The sequence below is a fragment of the Apis florea genome, unplaced genomic scaffold (genome assembly GCF_048593485.1).
Source record: "Apis florea isolate Af1SG1 unplaced genomic scaffold, ASM4859348v1 contig_3068_pilon, whole genome shotgun sequence".
NCBI lineage: Eukaryota > Metazoa > Arthropoda > Insecta > Hymenoptera > Apidae > Apis > Apis florea.
Window position 1 is genome coordinate 121,266 of NW_028256700.1, and position 24,644 is coordinate 145,909.

Here is a 24,644-nt window from a genome sequence, read left to right on the forward strand (position 1 = left end):
TCAAAGAAAGAGGAATTATTGTTTGGAAATAAAATACGCTATCAACAAGACGGAGGAATAGAATTCCTCCTTTTTCTCTCGGGGGAAACTCGTGGAGGACGGACGAACGGCTTTCACGAAATTCACGGCGCAGATAAGCGGCGGCCACCGAAGCGCCGCTTTGCATGACCTTAAACGAAGGAACGAAACGGTGACCGCGATGCACAGAAGGAACGGAGGGATGAACAGGCGAGTCGTTGAACAGGAAGTCGGTCGCTTCCCCCCTCGCACGATTTAGGCATCTCTCGGGTCGTTAAAATTTATCCACAGATTTTTATCGTGAGTATTTCGAAATGAAAATATAATTTATGTTTTTACATGAGAAATAATATTAAGAAATGGCAATTTATTTACTTGTCAGTGTCAAATAGAAGTTGAATTTGAAATTTTACTCGATCGAAAAAGATTTATTCTACGTTTCTCGTTCACCAAACGTAAAAGTATTTTTGTGTTCCCTAAATTGTAATAGAATTGGAATTCGACTCGAACGAACGGTTGAAAACGGAAAAGGAAGCATCCGTAGCAATTAACCGATGCAATTACTATCCGTATTTGAAATGGAAACTATGGTCGAACGTGGGCAAACAACGTGGTGAAACAATTGTTGGAATTCAGAAGTGCGCATAGAGCTGCAGAGATCATCCTATTTTTAGTAGATCGCAAAGCAATAGGTCCTTCCAGCCGAGGTCCTTTAAGCAACGGAGAATAATGGTCGATCATTCGAAAAAATGGAGAGAAAAATCGTTGGATTTTTTTATTTTTCATTCGTGGAATTCGAGCTATTTTCCAAGGTTGATGCAATTAACGGACGCAAAGCAAGTCTAATGCGATGATTCGAAGAAATTCGAAATTTATTGGTTGCGAAGGAGAACGCGTCGTTCCAATAATCATCCGAAATTCGATCCGTCGAGGATGGTAAGATATCGAAACGATAAATGGGAAGAAAAGAACGAGAGGTTGTCGAGCTGAAAAGAGGAATTAAACGTGTTTTTATTTATTACGGTGTCCCATAAGAGTTTCTATTTAATTGGCCATCTTTATATAAACACGCAGGCTTATTTATTAGCCCTTTTGTGGCTATATATCTGTTTCAGAGCTGTTTTAAAGTTGGTGACAACGAAGTCTCTTTTAAAGCTTTTTTCTTCGGCATGGATTCAGCCAAAGGAAGAATTCGTTATGCTTCATTGCTTTAAAAAAAAAAAAAAAAAAAGGTAAAATAGTGCAAATGACAACGAGATTCGTTAACGAGAGTGGCGCTACGACCGTTCGCAATTGGTTTGAGAGATTTAGAGCTGGCAATTTTGACTCGAAACGTGAAAAGCGCAGCGATCGTCCAGCACAACAACGGATATCGATTTTATCAAAGCCATGCTCACTGAAAATATAGCGTGATATAGCATGCGCGAGATAACAGATACCGACGGGACAACGATACGTAATAATCACTTGATGGGATATGTCGATCGATGTGAAATTTGGATTTCACAATCTTATGAACCGCGTATATCTCTACCTAAGATTCTTTCTTAAAGAGGCTTGTCACTGGATTTTGTGCATTTGATCTAAGGACAATGGACGTTGAACTGTTGCGAAGCCTGGACTAGAAAGATGTAAGTTGCGATCAAGTTGATAAATTGACATCACGATTAAAATTATTCTCTCTCTGAGAAGAATCGTTTGATTAACTTAACGCCTCCAAGAGCATAAGCTAGCTCGAATCCACTCGAAAGAGGATGAATTTTAAAAAATTTCCGAACCTTCTCTTCCTTCCTTCCTTCCTTTCGCGATCTCTGTCGTCTATGACTTGAGGGACGATTCTCGGTGTAAAAGAAAGGAGAAAGGGGAGAAAGGGAGGAAACATCTGGCGGTGAGAACGCGCCGCTTTGAAGATGGAGAGCGTTTGCTCATTTGTATACCATTCACGCCGTGTTCGCGTAACGCGTCGTCCTCCGGATCTCCACGGGTATAAGCCACCACGTGCGCCGGATTTTTAACGTCCTCGTTTCTTTTCTGAAGGCGGCGGCCATACGTGACCCGTGCGAGGATTTAATCGTTGGAAGGATGATGAGAAGCTGAATTATTATTTCGATCGAGCCTTTCCTAATTTTTTGATCATTTTTTTCACCTGGTGCAGCATGGAGCAACACTTTTGGATCGAAGCTTTGGACGATTTCGACGTAACGTGTGAAAAATATGAAATATTAATTGCAAAAATTCGTCTGCTCGGAAAACCGCGTTATTTTCAAATTGATAAATCGTGACTCAGCTTCGCCATTCACGTGGATTCGAAATTGGGGGGATAACGCCGTCGATCTCTGATTCGGAACGATTCCTCCCGAATTTACGATCGTCAACGTACGCGCGACACGCCTTGTGCGGAGGTGAATATCCGATCGAGAATCCGAGGAAAAGTTTCAAGGCGAGTCGATGTTTCTGAGAATGAATGCGGATGAAATTTGCCTCGCTTTTTGTTTTTATCGGAGGATAAAAAGCGTTGCAAAAATTATAATTTATCTAATCCGACACGACAATTTTCCGTCAAAGATCTTCGGTTTCAAAACAAGAACTTTTTTAAACGTAAATTAATCATCGTTATCCAAATACTCCTCGATTTCCATATACACGCGTATACTTTATTCAAAGATCTTTAATATCCATCGTTGGCCAATAATAAATAAATTATTAGTCAATAATCTTCGACATCGATTTCCCTTCTCTCCAAACCTAAAGAATTCCTCGATCTCTGCTCTCCTAAACTTTCACGACGCGATACAAAAAGAAACTTGCATTTCATACGATACCTATATAAATATAAATAAATCTTCCACGGCATATTCTCTCTCTCTCTCTCTCTCTCTCTCTCTCTAAAAAATTCCTCGAAAAATCTTCACTTCCGAGCTTCCACCATCGTATCGATATCCTTCCAAAGAAAAGGAAAGGAAAAAACAACTCGGCATGCTCGACGGAGAAGCGACACGCGAGAAAACGAACGCTCCTCAATACACGTGGAACAATGCAGCATCAGCAGCATCGTGCTACGAGAGAGCGTGTACATAGCCGACATAAATTGTGTTTGGTCATCCTTGGTCTATAAATAATTCTCGGGCGGAGGGACAATGGGGCGGACAGCTGAAAACGGCCTAAAAAGCGACCCCCGTGGTTAGTTCTCGTTCGCGCCGCCGTGGCGCTTGCGTCGACTGCTGACGCGCGCAGAAAAATGCGGAGAGAGAGGGAGATTGCGATCCCGCGTGTCGGTTGTGAAAATAACCGGTCCACTCGACGATGAAAAGTCGAGAGGATGAATACAAAGAAGGAGGGGGGTGTGATGAAATTCGCACCCTCTCCGGCTAGGGAGAGCCCACACTCTCTTGTTAGTCGTTCCATCGAGCTGTATCGCCGTCCAACGATCGATGCGTGTATGCTCCTCCTCGACTGGGGATATTTTTAATTGAAAAATTTTAGGTTGGACGCGAGATCGCTCGGTTAGATAGATTGTATATTTGGATTTTTGAGAAGGTGGGTTTTAGACAATGGATATTTAAAAATGAATGGTTCGATGGAGAAGATTTTTTTTTTTTTTTGATGAGCATTCAATACTTTATGATACTCGATCCATGTAAATTAAATATTTCACGAAATTGTGAAAAGAAAAATTGATTCAAATTGATAGTTAAAAAAATTCTTGGCTCGAGCGGCGATACTTTTGTCAACGTATTCGCGGTTTAATAGAATAAGTCACGGTGGACTCGCAATCCCATAAAAAGAGGATCGAGTGCGCATTTCGTCTGTCGTTACTAATGGCCGTGGCGTTGCGAACAAGCCGGCCAGTATATAATAAAGCGATAAATTAAACCAACCCCGCGCGTGTTATTCTTTTTCCAATGTGTTAACAGTCATTGTCGGGTTAATGGCGTGTGAATCGTAGCGGTTAGCGGTCTGAATTGAATAGGAAACCAGTCGAGTCGAGGTAGGTTGTCATCGCCGATCTTTTTTACCGACCGTGCGGGTATATATCGGTCAAGTCGCGTAAATTGGCGCGAATTTTCGATCCCAAGTCAAATATCACACGTACGATTACTTTCTCCTCCCTCGAATAGATTCATCCTCGAACCTTCAATTCGAAATTTGATTCAATCTCACCAACTTGATCGACGAATAAAATATCTCTTGAAACTTGGGATCATCTCCAAACGCGATTAATTCCAAATCTCGTTTAACTCTTTAACTTCGTCAAATATCTCGAGCGACGTTAACGTCAAACTTTCGTCTCCAAATTTAATTCTAAATAATTCGCGTTTAATCCCCAACTTCGCCCCAAATAAAACACTTCGAAACCGACGTTGCTTCGAATTCACGATGAATGTAATTTCAGCGCAACAAACTTTTCTACGCGACCAACTTTCTTAACGAATTTCCATGATTCCATTAATCGTCTCTTGCCGCGCTATTTCTCCATGGAGTTAGTTAAAATTTAACATTTTCCCCGCACACCTCTGTCGGGATGATCTGTCTAAAAATCGTTCCATCCCCGGTGCATTGTCCCCTGAAGAACTGCCTAACTGTCCAACTGAGTAGAAAAGAGAGAGATTCTTGGACGTTGGCCAAACGGCCCGTGGAACGTGGAAGGAAAAGCTTCCCCGCGGGATTTTGGGATTCCACCGGAGCCCAGTTTAGCGCGTTTCGAATAATTTCCGACGCGTTGGAAAAACAGACGAGGAGAGGCTCCGACGGAATTTTTACGATCTCCTTCCCCCGAGAAATCGCTTCTGTGAGAGAGAATCTCCATTTCCCTCTCACGTTTAATTTCAACCTATAATTTCCTTACCAACCGGAATCGAAACTTGGATACTTCGAATGGGAATATCTAGAAAGAAAAAAAAAAGTTTCCCATTCTCCATCTGCATAATTTGCATAATTTATCCTTATCCACCGTTAATCCCCGTTCTACGAGGGAAAAAAAGAAAAAGGAATCTTCTGTTCTATAGAGAACCGCCATATTTGTCTCGTTTATTGCCTCGATCGATTCGATACATTTCGAGGTGAACGGTGGCGCGGATTAACGAGCGGTCGCGGCATCGGTGGCTTATCATCATCTTCGGTCGGTCGGCCGACTTTATTATACAATCAAGCAACGGCCGAGATAAGCAGTCCCCACGGGTGCTGGAGCCACGATCTGCCCGGCCCGATAACGACGCACCTTTAAAGCCGTTTCTATTGAATCCGCGCTCGAACAGAGAGAGAGAGAGAGAGAGAGAGGTGATCCGTTTCGCTCGACGCCAACCGATAAGAATGGAGCCGCGATTACGCTTGAAATATACCACCCCGCCATTTCTCCCCTCTGCGACGAATCGGAAAAATTCCTCTCACCATCCTCGAAATGGCCTTCTCGTCCGATAATAATATCGCCGATTTTGCAATGGGACGCATCCTTTTCTGAAATTTAGTGGCGTTCGAGGGGAAAAGAGGGGGAGAAAGAGTTAAATAATTAATAACGAGCAATTATAGATAATTTTAGGGATTGGATTTTTTAGATCGTGAAGAATTCGTGGTGGATTCGTAAAGTAGTCGATCGACGACGAATCTTGAACTTTTTGTTGTGCGTGCAGCTTAAAGATAGTGGGGGGAGGGAGGGAAGGAGAGAGAGAAAGAACGTCAGGCTCGTAAATTCGCGACCACTTCTTGTCACGGTCAGCCAGCGAGTTTTGCATCGCGATCTTATCACAGTGTGCACGATTCTACGGTAGTTGCGGGAGTGCGTCCGTACCGAGGAGGAGAGGGATCTGCCTTGTCGGCCGAGGCTGAACAACCATCGATCGATAGGAGGAGGCGTTTTTCCTCGTAACGGTTAACGGTGATAATATTCTTTTTCTTTTTACGCGAAAAGTATTCCAACCGCGATTGCAATTAAGAATGCGAGCCATCGAACGAAATGTGACGGGATATCGAAGTACAAAGGATCGAACCGCTTCTACACTCGCTCGATCGTAATCGACGAGAGCTATATAATCGTAGATATAATGCCCGTTGCATTATGCCCTGCCTGTGTAACCGGGTTTAATGGCGAGTCTTTAATCCGTCCAAGGATTTGAATGCCATTCCGGCTCATTGGGTGGTCCACTTGAATCGGATCGTTTGTGAATGATTTAACGAGATCTCTCTCAACATCTCTCTCAACCGAAAATCCAATCGACATCGGTAGCCTCTAACGCGTCCATTACGTCACACCACGGAATGTAAGAGGTCGACCTTGCAAACCGTACAATCGCGCATTGTGAACTGTTGAATAGTACGCGATTCTATCGCGAGGCCTCCACTTCTTCTTCGCGCTGTCCGCTCGCGATCATTGTTGCGAAATTAAATAACCGATTCGCCGTTGTTATTTATCGTTTTACTTATTTTTTTTTTTTTTTTTTTTTTCATTTATAACGCATATTCGTCCACGAACGTTCCACGAAACCTTTGGAAAATGTGAGTAATTTTTAATTTTTAATTTTTTGTTCAAGGACAATTTTTTCTTTCAACCAATATCGCTTTAGATTCTTTTTCCTTATCTTAAAATTATCGTTTTATGCTTAATTACAAGATTATTATAAGTCGAACGTTCCATCTTTGGAAAATGTGAGTAACGAGAAATTTTAATTTTAATTTTGCTTAAGGACGTTTAAATTTGTCGACGTTTTTTTCAAACTATGTTTTTATCAAGGAAATATATTACAAGTCAGGCGTTACGCTTACGCTCATTGTGTTTCGTTTATGACGTTATTCATTGACGTTGTTATTCCGCGAAATTTTAATTTTAATTTTGCTCGAGCAAACGATATTCTTTAACCACCAAATATCGTTATATTTTTAAACTTCTTTTTTCACCTTCTTTAAATCCGTCGATATTTTTGCCTCTATTAAGAAAATATTTTATATTCAACAGATATTACAAAAAAGTCACTTGCGTTGCAAAGCAAATTCGCCATCGTAATTTTTATTAGCACCGTTTCCAATCTGTCCAACCCCGCCCAACCAAGCCAATATATATATATCGTTTTCCAAATGGAAAAGTTCCCAAATGGATCTGTCCGTGTCGACACAATGCTTAACCCTTTATAACTGGGCCGAAAAAAGAAAGGAGGAAAGAAAAAAAAATAGCTCATTTGAACGTTACAGTCAAGACGTATCAATTGACGAAACAGCAGCCGTCTCGATTTCGTCAGAATCTCCGATTGTTCCACCATCGTGCGCCCGCCCCATTAATGCCACCGAATATGCCGACAATCGCACCCCTTTCTCGGCCCCATTATGTCGCAGTCTGCGCTCTTCCAAACGGAAACGCCGATCGATCGATCGATCCATTCGCTCCCTCCTACTACAATACAATAATACAATTGCCCCAATAACTAGAAATCAAATGTTGAATAATAAAGTTTACTTTTCTCGCTTTCTGATTTCCGAAGTGCGTGTGCATTATTTTTCGCCTTCAAATTACGTTAAAACGATCGAGCGCGAAAGGGGGCTACGTTGGAATAAAACGTTCTTTTGATTAAAAAATTCTATAAATTTATTTTATAAATATTGCGAAGTATCGAATACTTCGTTCGAGTATATTTCTCTACGCGTTTAATGTACTTTCCCAGTTGGAAATATTCGTTACATTGAAAGTTAGAAAATTAACAGCTAAAATAAGCTCTCCTCCACGATTATTTGCTCGACGATTAAAAATTCTCGCACAAATATTTTATTCTATATCCAATACTTTGTTCGAGTATATTTCTCTACGTGTTTAATGTACTTTTCCGGTTGGAAATATTCGTTATTGATTTAAAAAGTTATACGAAATGAAGCACGAAAGGGCTCTTCCACAATTAAAAATTCTCTATATAAATATTTTACTCCATATAAATATCGCGTATCGAATACACTGTTCGAATATATTTCTCTACGCGTTTTAATATACTTTTCCAGTTGGAAATATTTTACTGACTCAGTTATACGAGAAAGGCATCAACGATGGAGCACGAAAGGGGGGCTACAATTAAAAATTCTTCGTTCGAGTATATTTCTCCACGCGTTTAATATACTTTTCCAGTTGAAAATATTTTACTGACTCAGTTATACGAGAAAGGCATCAACAAACAAGGGGGAGTTACAATTAAAAATTCCACGTGTTTAAATTATATTATATCTTTCTAGTTGGAAGTACTCGTTACACTGATTTAGAAAGTTACACGAGATGGAGCGCGAAAATAATCTCTCCTCCATTATTAGGTCGGCAATTAATACTCGACTTTATGTAATACAATACTTCGCTCGTGTGTTTACAAAAATAATGTCTCTACTACGTTTAATATACTTTTCCAATTGGAAACGTTCGTTGGAAGTCACTCGACAAATTATAGGGAGAGGAGAGCGATCGACGAGGATGGAGCACGAAAGGGTTTTACACGCTCACACGGGGGATCGTTAAGGAGAAAATGACTCGCGTCACGCGGTTCCATCGTTAACACGGAAAACGGGCAAACGATTTGGACGGACGTGGGGCGCGTTCTTACGCGTTCTCGTTTCAATTTCAATCGATCTGTTGCTTTGGGGCCAGCTTTGTGCGCCGCCTCCGTGCGCTCTTTTTGCACGAGCCACGGGCGCACAAAAGATGCGTTTTTCGCGCTGCACGGGGCCCCGTGCAGCTGCAGCCCCGTCTCGTGCATCCGCGTAGCGGGTGAAAAGGGAGAGAGAGAGAGAGAGAGTGAGTGTGTTGCTGCTCGCCGTCCCCTTCTGTCGCCAATTAGCCAGTCGTGCACGATCCACCCCTTTTTTCCATCTTTCTTTTGGATCGAGGAATTTTTCTTTTTGTCGAAAATTGCGAAATTCTTAATTTTTATTCTCCTCAACGATAATTCTCGATTATATTTGATCGTAGTATTCGAAGCGTGTAAAGGGTTGAGAATTGAAATATAAACTTTTGGATTATTGGAGCTGGATTGCTCCATTGTGTAGTGAAACGATAATGATGTAATTAACGAAATAGATGCGATAAATACTGATTTTTTTATAAAATTTATTATTATTATTATTATTATAGTTACTATTAAATTTAACGAAGACATTATTGATGAAATTCCTGAGAATAGAAAAATCAGATTGCAAAATCAACGGATGGTGAGGAATGATATAAGTAAGAAGCTGGTGTTCAACCTGTTCCCGATCTCCTGGATTAAAAATAGATTTCTTAACAATAATAATAATAATACCAAGCGATGAGGGTAATAATCGAAATCTAATATTATGGAAATACCAGATATCCAAAAGATACAATATCAATGAAATTAATCAATTCAAAATATAACTGTATAAAGAAAAAAACAAAAATTATTAAAAACGCATGTCTTAAAAACAATTCAATTATTAATTCACGATCCTGGTGATCCTGATAATCCTGAAAAATTTACCAATCTTCCTTAACCCAAAACACCCCAAAATTGATTCTTCAAATTCTTTCTAAATCTAAATTTACTCTTTCGCCGCCCGACTCCCTTTCTCCTCTCCTTTACGCGAGGTCTCGGCCCCCTTTTGTCCTTTTGTTCTTCTCTCTCTGCAACGATTGTGAATTTGTGTCACAGGTCGCCGTTGAAGGAAACGCGCGCCCCATTCAATCGGGCGAGACACGTGCGTCGCCTTTTTTTCCACTCGTCGTGCTCCTTGGCGGAGGACCGGTCCTCCAACGGGGGGACCGGTCAGACCCTCCTCGACTCTCCCCCCGACTGGATTTTCGAGTCGCGATCAACTACTAGTTTTTTTTTTTTCTCCTTTTTTTCTTTCCTCCCTTCCTTTTCTTTTTCCTCTCGCGCGATTTTCACGAAAGGGTCGTTTTTTTTTTTTTTTTTTTTTTTTTTTAAATCGATTACAATTTCTAAAATCGAACCGAGACGATATCGGATTGTTCGATTCGAAATTAGAGATCACGTTATTGCGAGATTCTCTGAAACAAGTGATGTGAAAGTTACGATCACCGGGTATATATATTATATGCTTACACGCTTTCGAGTCACGGCTCGTCGATATTGCGTTACGTGTATTTTGACAGGGAACGAAGGCGGTTGGATCCGATTTCCTCTCGTATCGATAACCTTTTGTCCGGCCAAACCAGAGTCACTCGATCTTCTTCCCCCCTTCCCTTCTTCTTTCAACCTGTTTATTATATTCCCCACCCTGGCCTGGCCAGTTATTATTAATACGCTTGTAATATCCCTCTGCACATCCATCCATTATATCGGATATATATCCGTGTGTAAAAAATAATTTTACTTCGTTTTAAAATTCGCTCGAATAATCTGTCTATACGCGATCTCGCAAACAACGAAAGCGTCTCCAACCCCAAAAAACCACGGAGAGCAAGCAACAACGTGTTACAACAACGTGTGAATGGTTAAACGAGTTTTTTTTATCGCTCGATTTAATTTAAAAGTCATTCGTTCTTTCCCCCTTTCGTCAATTGTACGCCGGCTCCTTCCAATTTAATCTCGAACGAGTAGTGGCCCACGTTCGCGTTTCCACCAACGGAAACCCAAAAGCCGAGGGGAGGGGAAAGGAACGAAAACAAGCCTGTAATTAACGTTGTTGTTAGGAGGAGGGGGGGCCACAAGGAATCTTTCTGTTTATAGCGAGCGGTATTTTAAACGTTTCCTCCTCGCGGAGCAACGTGGTCTCGAGTTACGGGCCCTTTCTTCTACATCATCCCCTTGCGTTTCTTGTGGCCAAGTGATCAGCAGGGGTCACAATTTCGTTTAAACATTAATTACTCCTCGAGACGCGTTACGATTGTACGTGTCGATTCAATGAGTTTCGGTTATGCGATAAATATTGGCGTGCAAATAAGTTCTTTTTTTTTTTTTTTTCAAATTCAAGATTATCGGATCCTTTCAATCGAATTCTTTTTTCTCAGCTGCGCCTGAACGATCGTCGCCTTCCAGATCAAAATTTCCAAATTTATATCTTCGTTACGATTTTTTCCACGTTCTTTCACATTTCGATTCAGATTTCTTCGATTTCTTAAACTGAAACGCAATGAGTACGTATAAACGCTGTGTCGTTCGAAATCGTTGCACAGAATTGGAGTTCTTAAAAACGAAAGGACGTTCTTTCGAATGGCGCCACATATATGTATAATGATATACGTTGTTACCACCAGATGGTAATTTATCTTTGAAATTGAATTGAAAATGGAAAGCGTGGGTATTAACCCAGTTGAAAAGGTGGCTTGTTAAAAATTTCGAATAAAGTGATGCTTTGAATAATTACTCGTTGTAAAAATGCTCGAGTAACATTTATTACAATCGTTCCGCTTCTTGTATAATCTTGGCCTCTTCGGCGTTACGATTATTTCCAATTATCGTTTTGAACAATAAATTATCGAAGCAACTTATCCAAGCAACTTTGTCCGAAAGCAACTAACGCATAAATATACGATTAAAACTATCTTAACGTCATCGACGTATAATTACAAATTATTTGCAGCACGAGAGTCATCCCTTTCGAGTCATCCCTTACTATTAAAATGTCCCATAAGTTTAAGAATGACTTTAACAGGCTCTATTTTACACGTAAACATGCAGGCTTATTTATTAGCCCCAGATCGTTCCTCTCATTCTAAAAAATTCTCTCCATGATTCCACACCATAAACGAGATGAAAACGAGAGGAATATTTTGCATAAATAAGCTCCACAAACTGAGCTTCCTGAGACATGGAAGAAGCCGAACTAGAAATTCGTACGAATTTCGTGTACGAATCAACCTCGAACATCTCGTATTTCGTACCAAAAAAAAAAAAAAAAAGGAAAGAAACTTACTCTAATATTTCACTCACCTTTGCCGCAAACGGCACACAGGTATATCGCGTTTCGATATATCGGCATTTCCAACGAATTCCTAGTCGATCCCCCTTCGATGGAACGCCGCCATTGTGAAGAGAGAGGGAGGAAAGGAGGGGGGGCTGAACGGCCCGTTGCCGTTCTTGAAATTACGAGGCTGCCCCGGCATTGCTCCAACTATGCCGTGACCGAGTTCCGAGCACGCGAACAATCGAAACGGAAGTCCCCTCTCCTTTAATCGCGGCCACCCAATCTTCGCGTTCTCCTCTGCGTTTCGAGGCACGTCCGCCCGCTTCCGGATAACCGGTGGATCGCTCGCAGGTGCGTCAATGCCGCGCAGAATCATGGGACTGTTTCTCGGAAACAATCTCGTTTCGTTACCTCCTTTGATTCTCAATGGAGGTTCGGGTTGGATGGTATTCGATGGATGTTGGAGGTGGAATAATTTTCGGGGAGGAGATCGATTTCTAATTCTTTGGAAATTTTTACGCGTTCGAGATGGATACAGGTAGTAAACAGTGTAAAAGTGTATGTAAAGTGTAAAAATTTGTCGTAAATAATTGTCGATGAAAATCTTGATAAATGGAATAAGAAAATTTCTATAATAAAAACTGGCAAATAAATTTGATTAATTAATTAAGGATTAAGTTATAACCCTTCGAATGAAGAATTTAATATTCGAAATGGAATGTTAAACGTGATTAAAGAAATCAAAATAAGCATTCGTCGCGAATAAAATATCGATATTCTCCTATTACATCGAAAAGCTTGGAAGGTCAAATTTTCTCCTCGAAATAGAGAAGATAAAGCGTATACAAAAAAGAGGGAATGAAATTACCTTCTTTTAACGCCGATAATGTTCGAATAATGCCAAACACAAAGGCAAGGAGTTGCAATTAGCTAAGAGGCGAAAATCGTTAAGAGAGGAAAATCGAGGCGATTATTCGGCCGAATAGAATTTTCTGCCAGTTCCGCCTATACGAAACGAGATACGATAATTAACGATAATTTCGCGGGCCGGAAACGGCGGAATTACCCTGTTGCTAAATCAAGCAAATGTTCTTCTCTGTGTTCCAGACACGTCCTACGAGAAGGCCTGTCGGAGGGGTAGCGCGCCCGCCACCCCTGTCCTCGGAGCACGACCCTTGGACGTCACCCCCAACAGAATCGTCGTAAGTAGACTCTCGTTTCCACCCATTTACGCCCCCTCCCCCCTCTGTAATTTCCATTCATTGTGATTTTCGATTCTTGATAACAACGTGGTGGGGAGCAGAGGTGTGCCTTTGCTCTCTCGAAGGGTCGGTGAACAATGATATTTTTTCTTTTTCCCCTTCGAAACTTTTTTTTTTCTCTTTCTAATCGCTGTTATATTATTCATATATATGTGTGTGTGTGCGTCTCGACAAATTCAAGGAAAATTGATTCGTTCGTGTTTACGATGATTGCAACGAAATTCAAAATGAATTTTTTTTCAAATAGTTCACCAATGTCACTAATTGAATAACTGAAGTTTATCGATTTTATACGACTATAAGGAAGAAATTTAAGAAAAAAGAGAAAGCGAATATTTGAACGGAAACGTATCTTTACGCGTAATGGGATAAGTATGCGAATAATTTCATTTATCCGCGTGGAATTCTTCTATGTGGAAATGGCGTTAATCGAGGATACATTTCGAGATATAATTGTAAGGATGCTGCATTTGGTTCTCGTTGGAGCCGTTCGATCAACAAGATCCTCGATATTCTATCTTGTCGCGAATCTGTCAGCGTTTGCGCCGTTAAGTGCATTAGACTCACAGATTGGATCTGAGTCAGGCTTTGGGGAGAACTTTTTTCGAGCAGTTTTCGGTTTCGAGGAGGATGCTTGTGAAAAAAAATCTTCTCAATCAAAAAATATTGTAAAATTCACTTAGAAAACTATATATATATATATATATATATATATATAAATTTTACAATAATTTTTCTTCGAAATCTCGAAGGATGAATGGTTATAGAAAATTCTCTTGCGGTAAAAATGCGGCTGGCTCGTCGTCTCTGCCCCTCGAGAAAAATTTCGTTTTCGAGGCACGAAAATGGTGAGTTAAATTTTCCAATCACGTATCTTCGATCTCCTAAACCTACCTTTTATTTATACTTTCAAACAATCCCCCTTCGTTATTCTCCCTCTCTCTCTCTCTCTCTCTCTCTCTCTCTCGAGAATTTCATAAAAATTCTCAAAAATGTTGAAAAGACAGTTGGGATATATCCTTTCCACCTCAGCTCGCCCCTATCTTCAAGCCTGATCCGCGATATTCGTTCGAGAAAACGTCTGGGATCCTGGTCGAAATTGCATCGATCAAAGGTATACGTAAATGCTCCCCGTATCGTTCGATGCGATCTTCTTCGAATGGAAGAAGGCCTTCTTCCACCGACACGGTAACATTTAATCGTGGCACACGTCGCCGCAATTTCGTTTCTCTTCGTAGACTGGATGAGGAGGAGGAGGAGGAGGGGCCGGCCACTCTTTCCACGCCGTCACCTTTGCCCTTCGCTTCAATTTCGTTGCGTAAACCGACACGCTCCCTCGTCGAGCCACGATGCAAACGCGGATACCCGTACACTCGCTTACTTACTCGCCTATAGGGAATATCGATCCGTCTTGGTCGCAGGTGTTCTCAAATCTAGGCGCGCGGCTAGATCGCTTTTCCAAGCTTCGGGTGGATGGATCGCGCCACGAAACGGAGAATAATATTGCATGGGAAGTTTCAAGAGTTACGGATGGAGCGCGAAGGAGTTTAAAAATTTCGAAAGAAGTAATTTGTACGAAGTAACAACTAAGCGGGACGAGAAATTTAAGATTGGAAGAGTAGTTAAAAATTTACTTTACGACGAAGGTTAAAAATGAAACTCAGCGAAGAGAAAAGTTGATGATTTCGAGCAGAACTAAATGCGTTGCTTTAAAAGGTTGAAGTGTCAATTCTGGGATGAGAAATTTAAGATTCTAAAAATTCTTTGTGTTGAAGAGTAGTGGGGATTATATTTAAAAATTTTTAAGTATTAATTTCGAAGGAATAATTTATTTTACGATGTAAATTGTATGGAATTAGAAGAAAAGTTGCTTTAAAAGGGTTGGATTATTAATTCGTAATATAAATTGAATGAAAGCAGAGGAAAATTGACGAGTTGAAGTGGAAACGTTGTTGACGAATCGAGCGAAATTTTTCCATCCAATCGAAACTGGTATGCGTGTCAAGAAGTGCATCTATCGCGAAAAGGCTCTAAAGAATTTCGAGCTAAGAATTTCCAGTGTCTCATCAAAATGATTGATGTTTTGAGGTTCTACGGAATAAATTACAAAGCTTCTTTCTTCCCAATTACATTTTAACATTTTCAAAAACGTTACAAATCTACCTATTAATTTTAATCGTTCAAATTTAATTGATACAAACGAAGAATATTATTTCACTTTTGCGATACGATCGAAATATTATTTCTTAAGAATATATTTCTATCTTTTAATTTTCTCCAAACGATCGATTAATTCGAATTAAATTGATCAAGAAAATAATTGGATCGATAGGTGGTACATTGGAGGAATGTAAAATATAAAATATCTGTTAATTTTATAACGAACGTGCAAGTTGTATGTATGTATTTAGTAGAAGCTACGTACGATTTTGCGGTTCGTATCACGTCGATCGATAAAAGCGACCCGCACGAGTCTAGTTCCCGTTGTCTATTGTGAATCACGACGTTACGTACTTCCTAACATAATTCACCGTTGCCTTTGCGTCACACTTCTAATATTTGACTCCGATCGAATCTAAACCAATCCCCCTGCTTCTTATTCGATCGAGACGTTATTTCTTACTTAAATATAAAATTATTTCCCCGAAAAAATATATTTCTAATATTTTTCCAAACAAGATTAAATCGATCGAGAGTGACTCCAGAATTAAATTAACAAAATAATTATAATTGATATGTTTCTTAAAAATATACAAATATATTGAAGGAATATATGTCTAACTTAATTTTTTTCCAAACGAGATTCCAAAGATCGATCGAGAATTAAATTAATCGAGAAAATAGTTATAATCGATGTAATATTATTTCGCGATGCATTATTTTTTTAAAGATATATTTCTAAAATTAATTTTTTCCAAACGAGATTAAATCGATCGAGTAACTCGAGAATTAAATTAATCGACAAAATAGTTCGATCGATTCGTGAAGAAAAATGTAAAATAACGAAATAATTATTCTCCTCGCACAAACTATATATTGTTTTTACGTTCACGTGCATTTTTCTTCGAGGAATGATTTTCCTTGTTATTACCCTCTTCTACACCACCTTCTTAACCACCTTCGATTTTTGTTAAAATTTGTTCGAATCGTGTATTCCATAAACTCGTTCCAAACGTAGGGTTTACATTTAATATACGCACAGCGTACATTCTCGCTCACGATCTCCGGAATGAATCGATCCACCGATAAAACGAAACTTTTCCTCGCTCTTAAAACGATATTGCGAAAAATTATTAATCGCATCCGTTTCCGTTTCGAAGTAATTTGTCAGGGAAAGTAATACAAAAATCTCGAAACGTTTCGATGCAAATTCGAAGGATACAAGGAGCGAAATAATAAAGATACGATCTTTGGGAGGGAAAGCGGAGAGGAGACGCGAACGGCGTTGTATATCTTCGATTTAATTACTCGATGTTTACGAGTTATTAACAGGTAGAAAACTAAAAAAGATTTTTAATCGCGAATCGCTGTGACGGGCCGGTCAATAAAATCGAGGAGGAGGAGGAGGAAGAAGAAGAAGAAGAAGAAGAAGAAAAAGAAGAAGAAGGAAACGTGCTCTGTGCGCCGCTTTTACGATCGTGTAACACTTGGACGATAATGCTATCCGACGATCGAAACGATTGAGAAATTACAGTGGATAGAGAGACGCGGAATATACGCGAGCTTTTCGCTTTTTTCTCTCTCTGCAACATCGAATATGAAATTATCAGAAATTTTGCACGCGAATGAAAATATTTTTTATACTTTAGCAATTTAAATATAATCTATTATGAACAATCTCTGCGAGTGTATTCACGAGTACGTTAAGGTTTTGGCAAATATTTACAAAAAGATAGCTCGATGATTTTTTTTTTTTTTTAAATACATTGTCAAGATCATTGATATTGCTAATTCCATTCTAAGTTTTCCATAGTTCTAAGTTTAATTTCCCTTAAATCGTTTAAAAAAAGTTGGATTTAATAAAATTAAATTAAATCCGATCTAACTTAAACTCGAATAAATCATGAATTTTTGGTCATCAGAGCTTTTATTGGAAATTTAATTATATTAGTTTTAATCATTAAATTTATTAAATTATAATCGAGTGAATTTTAATTTTTAAGATTTAACTTTTACTCTTATGGATTAATTTTTTATTCTTTAAATAATAATAGAAGAGAATAGAGAAAATCGATGATTATCTGGGTTTTGTTTAATGTTTCATATAATAGTAGAAACAAACGCTCTTTCGTTTCTCTTCGCTATCTCTTTTATAAATCTTTTATAAATCACCAAATTTGTAATAATAATCACGAGATACATATTGATACGTCTGATAAAAAAAAAAATCGTAAAAAAATTCAAAGACTCCGTTACGATTGACAGTGAAGAAGGTACACTTTTGCTCTCGTCACGAGACCCCTTTGTGCGTTAACAAAGAGAAGAACGAACTGGTTTTCGAGCGGTGCAACGACTCCATCGATCCGGATAAATTTGTGTATTATCCTTCTGTATCGCGAAATTTTGTTTACAAAATCTCTCGATTCTTCCTCGATGAGGGAGGGAAAAAAAAAAAAAAAGGGAGCGTAACCGTTTTCGCTATTTTCACGAAGCGTGCTACCCGGCAAGAAATCTTCTCGTCCCGGCAAGAAATTGCCTTTGTCCCTGGTGAACGGTGCTTTCAATGAAAAGGCTTCTCTCTCTTGTTTTTCTCCGAGTGAGGGCGCCCTTGAGGACTAAAAAGGTGGTAATTTAACGACCACGAGCGTGACGTGTCGGGTAATAGGAAGTGGATTTTATTCTCGTTTATTTATCCTGTTTGTTTACAATTTACGAGAGACAGGCTTTGTAGGAATTTTTAGGGGCGAGCTTGTGAAAAGTGATTGAGTCGTTGAAGATTTTTCTATTTGTAACGTTTGTTACGTAAAACGTTTATCGTTTATAAATAATAATAATTGGAATACAAGGGAAAAATTGTTCCCTTTAATAATGCATCGTGTTCGATCGAGTGAAATCAAACATTGGAAGGATTTATCAAAAGTTGGATTTGGCAAGAATGGAAATTCTGGAAACGGCTCGCCGCGTATATATTTCCGCATCTGCGATCCACATTCGTCACAGCGCATCTCCCCCAGCTGGCTGGCTTCTGCCTGTCCGTGGATCTCGGTTTGAGAACCCCTCTAAGACGTTTTTGTCCTTCTTGCCGGGGCCTCGACGGCAGTAGACGAGGGGCTGGTGAGGCCAAGGGGTGACCCGTTTTGCCTCACCTGAATGTAGGGGCAGGGTTTTTGGTCGTGGTGCACAAAGGTGCTGCGCCCCAAGGATCCCTTGACTTCGGTTACCTGGATGAGCAACATCTGCGCCAGTCGACGTCGAGATTTTGCCGCGAAACATCTTGCTCTTGCCTCTCTCGTCTCGAGTGTCTCGCCTTTCCGAGACGACGCTTTCTTCCACGAGCCACGTTACCAACCATTTTTATTATATTAACGTTCTCCTCCGCGTTTTAATAACAATTTTAATGATAATTTTTACGAGTGACTTTTTTTTTTTTTTCTTTTCTCTTATTTGTCCTTTTTCATTTTATCGCTCGGCAAATATATATAGAACGTGATTGACGGCGAGTTAACGTGATTGACAAAAAGCAGGAAGGAAGGGTGGGGAGGAGACGGAATGTTGAATTCATAAAAAGAGATTGTAAATGGATATTAAAGTGGCGGCTAATGACTTCGTTCTCGATGGCTGAAAGGTGTCTGGGGCTCGAGTGAATCGTGATGGAATCCGATCGAAAGCTGAATCTAAAAATAACCATCCCGTACAAGATAATAATAATAATAATAATAAAATTCCATTCGACCCGCTAGCACGATCGAATGTAGATAAACAACACTTGTTGGTCCTCGAAGGGGTAATTTTTAATCGAGTCCTCGAACCTTTGTCTCGATCTTTTCTACGTCGGGAAAGGAAAATTTCGGGGAATGGTTGGCGGGCGTTGTTGGATTATGAAGCGGGTAATAATTGCGGCCGATAATTTATCGACGGGCAGAGGCCCGGTAAATAAGTGACTCGTGGCCAAATAAAGGAACACATCAAAGGCAGCCTCTCTCGCGAGGGTCGACGGCCGCTGATCGACGAAAAGCGGCGACGAGCAACCGGCGCTGAAAATATCGCCGTTTTCACCGCGCGTGCACGGCCGAAAAGCGGGATGCTCGTCCCTTGGACGAGCCGATTCGTCGTCAGTGGGCGCGATTCGTCCGTTTTGAACGTTCGTCCCTCTTTCGCGAGAGGAAACGCGTTATAAATATTTAAGAAGGAATCGTCGATGAGAAAAACGGTGATCCAATAAATAATCCGATTTAAAGTGCGTGGCAAGGCGCGTTTTCTTCTGACAAAATTCAAGGATTACCGGTGTCTCTCTCCTCTTTTTTTTTTTAAACAATCCATCCAGGATTGAACCAGCTATACCAGTCTTCCAGCGAAACCAGTTGCAAAAAAGTAAAAAATAACACTTGTTGGGGGATTGTTGATCGATCGAGGGACACAATAAGAGTTGCATTTTCTCGACGATTCGAAAATTTGAAATTCCCTTCTCGCCAACCAAGATCGCCAACGGACTTTCTCCCCTCGGAACGAATGAAAACAATGTGATTTATTAGAGTTGTGTTTTAACCCGTGGATCGTTTAAATAGCCTGCTGTCGATTTAAATCCCTTGGAGGAGGGAGAAGAGGTTTGTATACCTGGCCGTGCCTCTTCCAGGCCTCGATCCCGTTTTTGGGGTAGAAAGAAAGAGAGACGGCTGGCTGGAAATCCTTGGCTCGTGCTTCCGCGTGTGAATAGAAATCCACGAGGAGGGAGTAGCGTTGTGACGAACGATTCGCCACGATTGTTGGAGGACGAATTTCATCCTTCCCTAGATAAAAAATTTAAAAATTTTAAAACTCGAGAGAAGAAGCTTCCGTGTTTTACAGTTAGTGAAAATGGTCGAATATCGAGCGAGTGATTGATCGATCGATTCGAGTATAAAGTCGGTCGTTGAAAAGGATGATTGATGAATAACGCTCGAAATAACGTGGAAAGTATATTCGATAAAGTTTTGCATGCAGTGATGACGACGATGCTTGACAGAGCGTTTGATGAATCGCCCCGTCGATTAACCGAAACAGAAGAAAATCCGTTGGAATGTTTCGTTATCTGTCTCTGCCTCGCCGCAGTGTCTCGTCTCAACGTTTATTTACACGACTCCAACACTTTTCCTTGAAATCGGGATCCCCTCGTGGTGGACGTTGATTAAGAAAAAGAAGAGTGGTCGACGAAAATTACTCTTAAGCATTGTCAACAATTGGCGATCGATCGAAAGAAAAAAGAGTGGTGGGAGAAACTTGGCACAAGGAGGAGGAGAGTGGCTCGTGTTCGATGTTTCTCAACCGCGAAACCGGTGACGCATTCCACCGATTGGCCTGCATCCTGACATTGGACGGTGTGTTATCGGTTATCTCTCGCACGTGCACGATAACGGGCCGCCCTCGTGAAGCGAGATTTCAAGCGGACGAGAAACCGTTCTCTCGCTCCGATACCACGCGTTTTCCAGTTTGTCGCTGGGAACAATAGTCTGGGGGAAGAGATTGCTCGCGAGACAGATATCTTTTGAACGCGTGTTAAACACATCGATCGATCGGTGTGAAAGGAAGTGAGAAGTAAAAGTCGAAATTTTAAAATTTTCTTATATTGTATTGAAAAATATTGAGATTGAAATTTTGAGAGCAGCAAGTGTGAAGCGAAGCTTCGAAACTTTCGTTCGATGTAGGTGTATTTTAAGAGATCCAAATGGAGGAGGAATGGGCGGGGAAGAATTTCGCTTTCGAGTCGAAGCGAGGTGATACCTTGCTTCTTCCGTTCTTTCGACGATGACTTGCACGCGGACAACTGTGACGGATAACTCGGGTGTGGAGGAGTGAAGAAGGGAATATCGATCGTTTCCTCCTCGCCTCGACTTCCTCGTTCCTTCGCGGCTTTGTGTTTTATATATACCTGGCCACCATTATCGGATGAGTCAGTCACCGCGATAACTCGTTTATAATAGCGTGTTTACATGCATCAATCTGTCGTGAAACGAGCGCCTCGTCCTTCTTGTTTACCTTCTTAGCCGCGCTCTATTAACGCGAATGTAACGCGGTTGCAAACGTGGACGTTTAATTTAATTTAAAAAAAAAAGAGAGAGAGAGAGAGAAGGAAATGGGCGCGAAATGAAAGGGAAATATTCGATTTTCCCGGATCCTCGAAGGGGATCGAGTCGACGAGGAGGCTCGTAGCCAAGTGTTGTTTCTCATCAAAGCTGGGATCCGTGGAACATCTGCCGTTGTTTCTCACGCGACACTGTGAGCGCATGACCAAAAGGAAGATGTGCGTGAAACCGATGGAGGAGAACGAGGAGGACAAGGTTGTCAGCATGATCATCAATTACTTCACCGCCAGGGTAAATATCAGGATTTTTTTAAAAAATAAAATGGCACGATTAATTGTGCGCGTAAAAAATGATTGGGAAAATGATTGATTAAATTTTACAGCAAGGTAAAAAAAAGTAAGATTGCGCGTGGAAAACGTTATTTTCAATCATCACGATTTCAATTTTAATCGCGATTCCTTTTTTTTTTGGAGATTCTTGGAGAAACTGAAACTAGACCAGGAAGAGGTAAAATTCGTGGGGAAAAAATGATATGAGGTGAGCCTGTTGTCGTGATTGCAAGAATGAAGCTTTGTTGCTTCTACGGATTGCTATTTCATATACGGAGAGTATAGCATCTTTCCGGTGAATGTATGCAATCGTTATGTATGCGCGTGTCATCGCCACTTCGTAATTTCCATTAATTGCAATCTTTCCGCGTAAAGTTCAAACGAATTACTATAAAAAAAAAAAAAAAAAAAAGGAAAAGAAATATGCGGCTCGTGATTAGAACTTTCTAACGTTTTTAACGATCGAATTTTATTACGTTATCAAATGTACAATGGAATCTATATACACACACACGCATACACACACACACACACATATACGTTTATCGTTAATCTGTTTCAGAAAAACTGATCTCTCGAAATTCGAAAGAGATACAACTCTTATGTCGGGAAGTTAGTTGATAGAAAGAAAAAAGAAAGTTTTCCTTTTTTCTTTTTTTTTTTTGACTAGGAGTAATAAAAATAAATTTTCGTTTATATAAGTTTTGAAAAAGAAAAAATATTATTTATCCGCGCGTAAATTTTCTCGACCTACTTGAATAATAGAAACCTCTTCTTCACCGCGACTAATTTAACATTAAGCTTAACTATAAATAAAATTCCAACATCTCCTTGAAATGTCAACGAATTAATTTGCACGTCTAACGTCTAGCATTCCCATAAAACATTTCGTCGAGACGAGAAGAAGATATATATATTTCCTTCTGGCGTCTTGGCGTTGATCAACAGCAATTTTTCCGCTGAAATTCTTGGCAAAATTCGATCGGATCCCGCGTTGCCGGAAAACTGCTCGTTATTTCCCGAAACACGCGAGAAACATTTGGAATCGTTCCGAGTTGAGGTGGCATACGGCCAGCTCCTCTCTTCACCCGATGGCCCGAAACAGGAGACGAGAAACACAACCGAGTCAAAAGTCGGGCGAAAGTGGAACGGAATGGATTTTAACAGTTCGAGCTTCCTCCTCGTTGTTTTCACAGAATAGGAAATCTCTCGCGACGACAAGAGAGCACCCATTTCCCTCAGGATGTCTCTCAATTGTTTTCTTCCCCTCTTCTTTCGAACAGTCGAAGATAACACTGACAGTTTTTTGATAATTCGATTAGAATTTATTATCATAATCTCTTTTGTCAAATATTGACAAAAAATTCGAAAAATTTCGTCCCTGTAATCCGAGTTTGGTGAAGTTCCTCTTGCGTAAATGGCCATTTCTCTTTTCACAACGTGTGAGCGTGTTCCAATTTACCAGGTAGCCAAAGAATGAATATATATATATATATTTCACGAGGATAGCCAAGTCTAGACGTTTATTAATAATAATAATAATAATAATAATAATAATGGAGACAGAAGTGATTTTGGAGGCCCAACGGATCGATGGGTGCACGGTTGATCCGGATACAGGTGCCAAAAGACTGCCAGTATCAAACACGGTGTTGGATACCTTTCACTTGAGCAATGTCACGAAAGATTCTCGATATCCCTCGAGGAGTCAGTCGATGATTTTCACTCGTGGCACCGACACAACGTTCGCTACCATTCCCCATCTTGGAATATGAGCGCGCGCGAGTGATTCGAGTAAAAAAATTCCTCCCCCGAGTGTTTTCAGTTCAGAACAGACTAAAAATTAAATTTATCATCCTGGAGAAAAAATTGAACGTTCGTGTTATCGTGAAAATGTCGATTTAGTGAGCGAATTAAATTTCTTCGATCGTGGATGATCAAGGTAGATTTCTTTTCTCTTTCCTTTTCTTTTCGTGAAGTGTAAAATCGTTGCAGCCCGTGTCATTACTCGTGGACGACGATCCACACGATATATTTTTCTTCGAAATTCTGTTGAAGTTGGAGTCGATCCTTCCCTCTATTTTTTCTTTCGAAAATTGTTTCACCCGAATCGTGATATGCAAAACGATTCTCTCGCGATAAATAAAAACGCGAAACGCTGCACGCTTTCATTTGTCACACGATGTACATCTGTCACAGTGTTGGTCGTGATACACCGTTGCAGCAAGATGATCGGAAAATCGTTTAACTTTCGAATGAGAGACGTTTTAGAGGCGGCAAGAAGAGACGCGAACAGTTACATCATACATCAAATTACGAAGTCGCGTCATCGCGTTGCAACGCTCAATTAATCTTGAGCGTAATTAATTCGATCCGGGGAACAGAAGATCGATGGTGGAAAAATTTTGTCGTGATCATCGTTGTGATGAACGTGAGTGATCGATCGTCGATCGCGATTTAACGCCGAATTACGCGAAAATCGATTCGACATGCCGCTTTCGAGAAGATGGGTTATTGAAATATAATAGTAGGACAATTGCGGCCTCTCATAAATTACTTCTACTAGAGAAAATTCTGTACTACGCGTGATGTTTATTGAAATAAAAGAATTTTCAAGAAAGATCATCGAAAACTTTCGCAACTCTCGCTAAGGAGAATCAATGATAATCTCGAATTAACACAATCTGATTTTATTATAACGTCCATTTTATCGAGCCAGAATATAGGCTGATTTTATATATAATTTGCAAAATTCCAAAATTATCCGAGAGCAGCTCACGATAATTTAATTCTCTCGAATTAAATCGTGTACCAAGCGTCAATTTTACAATCGCACGTTTAAATATAATTAACGATACAATCGGTTCGTTCGAGAGCAAAAGTTTCGCAAGTTGCTCTCAAAACTGCTGTCCAAAAATTAATCACCAAGAATTCAATTTTTGGTTTTACAACGTCCATTTTTATCAAACCGA

At 40.2% G+C, this 24,644-nt stretch overlaps 1 protein-coding gene across 9 annotated transcripts in view; it reads left to right on the forward strand.

Moving 5' to 3' along the window:
- Positions 1 to 24,644, forward strand: part of raskol (Ras GTPase-activating protein raskol) — a 134,198-nt gene that overhangs the window by 96,872 nt on the left and 12,682 nt on the right. For 8 of the 9 annotated variants that reach the window (XM_086908339.1, XM_086908340.1, XM_086908341.1 and 5 more), the window contains one exon: positions 12,970 to 13,064. In XM_086908339.1, the coding sequence (XP_086764465.1) occupies positions 12,970 to 13,064 (95 nt within the window). Of the gene's footprint in view, positions 1 to 12,969; positions 13,065 to 20,329; positions 21,635 to 24,644 lie in introns of those variants that run through there. The other variant, XM_003690847.4, reaches the window with a different exon arrangement.